This window comes from Gavialis gangeticus, unplaced genomic scaffold (genome assembly GCF_001723915.1).
Source record: "Gavialis gangeticus isolate Ggan-Ray unplaced genomic scaffold, GavGan_comp1, whole genome shotgun sequence".
Lineage (NCBI taxonomy): Eukaryota > Metazoa > Chordata > Crocodylia > Gavialidae > Gavialis > Gavialis gangeticus.
Genome location: NW_017728995.1, coordinates 5,187,221 through 5,193,197, shown reverse-complemented (window position 1 = coordinate 5,193,197; position 5,977 = coordinate 5,187,221). Strand labels below are relative to the sequence as shown.

The 5,977-nt window shown below is 48.2% G+C and overlaps 1 protein-coding gene across 2 annotated transcripts in view; it reads left to right on the top strand.

Moving 5' to 3' along the window:
- Positions 1 to 5,977, top strand: part of PLCH1 (phospholipase C eta 1) — a 196,971-nt gene that overhangs the window by 181,185 nt on the left and 9,809 nt on the right. For both annotated transcript variants that reach the window (XM_019503178.1, XM_019503177.1), the window contains exons 18-19: positions 764 to 848; positions 5,391 to 5,537. In XM_019503178.1, coding sequence (XP_019358723.1) covers positions 764 to 848; positions 5,391 to 5,537 — 232 coding nt within the window. The remainder of the gene's footprint in view (positions 1 to 763; positions 849 to 5,390; positions 5,538 to 5,977) is intronic.

Sequence of the window (5,977 nt, the reverse complement as noted above, 5' to 3'; positions counted from 1 at the left end):
CAGGCAGACCCCGTGCCCAGGGTCTGTGCTCCTTCTGCCCCACCTTGGGTCCCCACCAGCACTGGCACAGGCCCTGTGCTCTTGCCTGTCATTGCCACCCCTCCCCCACTGCTCTTCCCCTGCCACTACTGCTGCCCTTCCCCTGCTGCTTACCTATTTTCTCTCCCACATGCCCACCCACCTCTGCTGCTTCCCACCTTCCTCCTGGCCAGGTCAGGCTGGCTCCATGCCATGCTGTGTTGTCCTGGCCATGCAGCAGGTAACTGCATGGTGCTGGCTGGGGTGGGCTGGCTCTGGGAGGATGCAGTTCTGAGCTGCATGGCCAGGACTGCATAGTGTGGCATGAAGCCAGCCTGGCTCAGCCTGGGCCCCATGGAGTGGGGCGATTGCCCTCCCTTCCTCCACCCATTCTTCTCTGAAACTCTCTCAGATGGAGGGAGGGCAGGGGAACAGCTCCCTGGTTGCAAGGCCAGAAGCCTATGCTAGGCAAAAGCTTCTGGTTGGGGACTGGGGTGGGGCAGGCTAGATGGGCTTTGCTTCTTGCACCACTGGGTCCTGCTGCCAGCTTCTCCTGCTGCTGGTACTTCATCAGCTTTGACAGGCAGTCACTGGCAGGTAATACTTTTCCAAATTTTAGAGAAGCCCCATGGACTGGACAGAATGGCCTGGTGGGCCAGATCCAGCCTGCGGGCTGTACTTTGCCTGCATCTCATATAGAGTGTTACAGAAAAATAACCATTATTTATAACGTTTTTTAAAACAGATAATAGATCCATTTGTTGAGGTGGAGATTATTGGATTACCTGTAGATTGTTGTAAAGACCAGACCAGGGTGGTGGATGATAATGGTAAGATAATACAATTTACTTCCTTTTCTCTTATAGTAAATTACTGAGTAACTGTCACATCATATTACATTATGGCACTTATAATCCTCTATAGCGCATATTCTTCAAGTCTCTAGTATGCTTATAATATTCATCAATTACTTCGTAACTGTATGAATGATTTATGACTTTATCCTTAATATAAATGTCGTCATATTTGCAGATTCTTAAAGAGACATCAGGCCAAAGTAGAGAACAATTTAATATGTTGTGGTGAGAAGAGCTGATCTTGTAGACTGCATTTAATTGCATGGACTTTTTTTCTTATTTGATGTAGGCCCCTGTAGCAGGGCACTGTGGTGCCTGCTACTTGTGGAGCGATAAGTAAGGAATCCAGCTGTGGGTTGCCGGGATAACCAGTGGGAGTCACCTGACCAGAAGGGGCAGGGCCTGGCTCCCATATAAACCCAGGCTGAGGCCAGGCAGGCAGTTCCCTGCCAGCAGCCAAGGGAGAAGGAGCTCTGCCAGAGCAAACAGAGGGGAGAAGCCTGACTGCACGAGCAGCTCCTGATTGCTGTTATGGGGTGGAGAATTCCCTGGTAGGGATTGAATATTGTTTAGCTGGACAGCTTAGATTTTATGTTATAGCCCAGGGGCTTGTGTTTTTGTGTTTGCTGTTTAGACCGGAGGACTGGGTGAGGCTATTAGGGGTTGGAGGAGGCCTCATAGTAGCGTGGGGACCCCGGCGCCAGAGTGGGTGCTGCATTCGGGGTGCACTGACCCCAGCCTCGAGAAGGAGGAGTAGAGAATTGAAGGCCAGGTAAGGCCGACACCACCTGAGCCCAGTGGGGGTTTGAGACCCCAAGGAGGGGAGTTGTGGGACCGGGCACAGCTACAGCCACCTGAGCCCCAAGGCTGAGAGAAGCCCCAGAGCAGAGGGGGTGGCGATTGACGAGCCCCAGAGGGGGGGCGCAGTTGCGAGACAAGGCTACAGAAAGTCCGAGCGCCAGAGGGCACGGTGAGAGACAAGGGCCGCAAAGAGTCCAAACGCCAGAGGGCACGGTGAGAGACGAGGGCCGCAAAGAGTCCAAACGCCAGAGGGCACGGTGAGAGACGAGGGCCGCAAAGACCCCGAGCGCCAGAAGGCGCGGTGAGAGATGAGGTCCACGGAGAAACCAAGTGCCAGAGGGCGCAGTGAGAGACAAGGGCCACGGAGAGCCTGAGGGCCAGAGAGGGTGCAGAGAGCGAGACTGACCAAACAATGTCCGGTACATCTGTGAGGCTTGGGCTGCAGTGTAATGAGAGGAAAGGAGCTGCAGATAGTGCCCCCTGGCATCGGGACAGAAAATGGGCAGCCTCCCGCTTAATTAACATCCTCTAATTAAGCAATTAACAACAAGGCATGGCAGGCGAGAAGGCGGGCGGTTGACCACTAACAGGTGGTCGGGTTCACTAGTGGACAGACCCCGAAGAGGCGCACCTGTCACAGCCCCTCATACAATTAAATAACTTTTAAGAAGTGTTTAATAATTCTAGTAACATCAGTGTTCTGTTGATTATTGGCCTGGCTATTGTTGATATGATTTGAACAGGATGCGTGAGGAACTTCTAGTGCTGAAGCTGTGTTTAACCTAAATTTCTTAAAATAATATGAAGTTCTTTGAGAAAAAAATATCATATATGCTTAGGCAAGCTTGGTCAGCAAATGCAAAAGGGACCTCAGTCCATTGTAGCCTAGACTACCACATAATACATTTATCACCCACATAAACTAGTAAAGAGCTGGTTTGGTTTAAGAACTTTTATACAGTCTAATAACTGTGCTGGGATCCAGTTACAACACACTTGTCCCCTAGTAGGTCCATAGTGACTCACCTTATAGTGATGGGGTAAAATGCCTGTGCTAGTTTTGTTTTTTGTTTTTTTTTTACTGTGACTGTACCTTTTAATACCATTGACTATGAATTACTGACATCTTGTATAGATGCAAAGGAACAGAGGGCCTGATTTTCAGTTAAGTTGTGTATGCACAAAGGTAGGAGTGGACTACAGCTAAGCTGGCTTTGAACTGCTCCTGATTTGGGTCCCATGCAGGCTAGCCTGGTAGAGCTGCTCAGGAATTTTCCATTGATTTCCCCCCCCCCCTTTTAGGGAACTGCTGATTCATCAACGCAAACTGTTGCATGAAAAAATGACCTGTTTCAACATTTTTTAACAGGAAGGTCCAGGAAGAAATTTCTGGTCAAGGGTGGGAGGAGAGAGGATAGGAAGAGGGAAAGTGGGCCCTCAGAATAGCCCTGGGGGGAGAGTAGTCACTTGTTTTCCTTTCTAGGTATGTGTCCTGATTTCCTTCCCTGGCATGTATCCTGGGTAGCACAAAACTACTCTGTTACCTATCTGCTCAACTGGCAGCTTCCAGAATTAGTAGTACCTGGTCCTTCCCCTCCAAAGCTTCATAAAGGGCCTGGGTTGTAAGTGCAGATTGTATAGTGATTTAGGGTGTATCGTCCTCTGATGGATACTTGTGCAATCCTCTTCAATATTCATTGGAATTTTCCTCTTCGGGACAGATTCTGTCATCCTGCTGAGTAGCCTCTTACTTTTCAGAGAGCTCTGATTTTAAAATATATTGGTAAAAAATCCTCAAAGCGATTAAAATGGACCTGTTAACAAGGTAAGTTTCATGTAATGTGAGCCATGGTGGTAGGATCTGGGCCCTAATTAAGCAGTTAACTTGGTCAAAAGGAGCATGGTACAAATATTTAGCCCACAGTCCCTGGACAAGGAACCTAAACTATGGACTGGTCTCCACAGTGAAGAGGGAATAAAACTTGGATTAAGCATCAGCACTTAACAAGAGTCTTGGGAAGATAGTAGCGTAGAGTAGCAGTACACAATAAATGACCCGAAGGTAAAATAATGCAAACTTTGACATCACCAAAGTTGCTGGTTGGTGGCAGGATATCCAAAACCAGTACCAAGAAATACAAAAAAGTGAACCAAAGTTTGGGTCCACAGGCAACTGTATCAATTTGAGGCTCTTGGATTTTTAAACATCAATGATAAATACAACTGCAAAGCTTGATAGCACATGTGTGGCAGGGCACCTTTGGTGCCTGCTGATTTAAGGGCTTGAGTAGAGCAGCCTGCAGGTTACTGTAGTCTCAACTGGGGGGAGGGGGGGATCACATGGCCATCAGGAGCACAGTGGAGCACACTCCAACAGAAAAGTGCAGGGCCAAGGCCCATTGAGTTGGGCCTGAAGTATGTCAATAGATATCTGAGGCCCAAGGGGCATAAGGCCCAGAAGCCCCAGTGAGGGGGAGGAGTAGTGACCCCAGTGAGTGGGAAGAATAGTGGCCCCAGTGAGGAGGCAGAGTGGGAGCTGGCAGCCATGTAGAGTAGGGCCTTAAGGGGGCCTGAAGGACTGCACATGGGCTGACTGGAGTAGCTAGAGTGGAGGTCCCAGAGAGGGGGCATGTGTGGAGGCCCCAGTGAGGAGGCATGCAACCCAGGCACATCTAAGGATACCTGAGGTCAAGCTGGGCCAGAGGCTGAGGGCAGCCGAGTTAAGAGGCCAGGGAAATGATAGTGGATTTTGGAATCTATCTGCGAGGCATGGGATATGGTATAAGCGAAGGTTCAGAGCTGCATATTACTCCCTTAGCATCAGGGCATTAAATGGGCAGCCTCCTGCAACTTTCCATCTTTTACACATCTTTTATACCTAGACAGGTAGGTGGGACGACAATTGGACTCAGCTTAGAGATGGCCCGCTGTCACAACATGAAACCATGTGATTGTTTTTTTGATGGATAACGTAACCTGGTATCTGGGGCTTTAAAATCCTGCTTTCCAGTAAAAGTTGTTAGAGTGAGAAGAACAAGGCAGATCACTCAGTGGTGGAAAAGGGAGTGCAACATGAGAAAATGCTCTGCCTATGTCTCCTTTATATAGAAGTTCTTAGGTTATATCATACATGTATGCATGGTATATAAATGTAATAGGAAACAAAGTGAAAACTGTGCCTTAGACTTTCTGCCACCTCAACCCTTTTGGGAGATGAAGCTAGCAATGGGGTGGAACAATCTGTCAGTTCTCACAGATGGCTCTGATCTATGGGGAAAAGTAGGGACAGCTTCTGTGCTTTTTGGTACATTTGTGCTTGACTTCCCATAGGTCTAGTAGCACATCTGCATGCCTTGCCATGCTGCCATAGGCAGACCCTCAGCCTGCTGCCCAACTAATGCCTGTTTTGTTTTTAAAAATAAATAAAAGAATAATAATTTTTTAAAATGCCTGGGAGAGAGAACCACTCATTTATTTCTGCATCTGGATCTTTTCATACAGCTATATGGGTACATGTCACACTGCTATGTGCTAATACACTACTGCACTGTGTTATTAAGCTACTGTGCAATAAGTGTCTCATGTAGATGCGCCCATTGTTGATGAGAAATAATATCTGATCTAGTTCTGTTCCACAGATGTCTTTTTCACCCCCCTGCTGCTGCTCTATTTTTGTCATCCCCCTGCTGACTTTCTGCTTTGTTCATTTCATAGGATTTAACCCCGTTTGGGAAGAAACACTTACTTTTACTATCCACATGCCTGAAATAGCTTTGGTTAGATTTCTTGTTTGGGACCATGATCCTATTGGTCGAGACTTTGTTGGACAAAGAACTGTGGCCTTCAGCAGTCTTGTGCCTGGTAAGTTCCTTCTTTGAAGACTGGGACTAATTACCACAGAGTTCCTTTGTGACCCAGGACAAATAATCAACTATCCTAGGGAGGAATTCCCTAGGCTACCTTAGCAATTTGGATCCTACTTCATGTTGGCATTAGAAAGTCTTCCCCTCATTCTGGCTCCTCATCTGTGATATAGAGTCAATAAATACCTTTATCCCACAGCTATCCAAGTGGTGGCCTGCCGGCTACATGTGGCTGCTGCTGTCCCAGTTGTTTCAGCTGCAGCAACAGCCAGAGTCTTGACACTTTCCTTCTCTCCCCCCAGCTTCTGCTGCATGCCCCAGAGGGTGGTGCAGTGTAGTGCAGCCCAGTGTAGCCCATGGTGCTGGGGTATCTGGCAGCCTGAAGTGCCTGTGTGCCAAAGGGGAGCAGCTGAAGGTGAGGTGGAATGCTGCGTCACA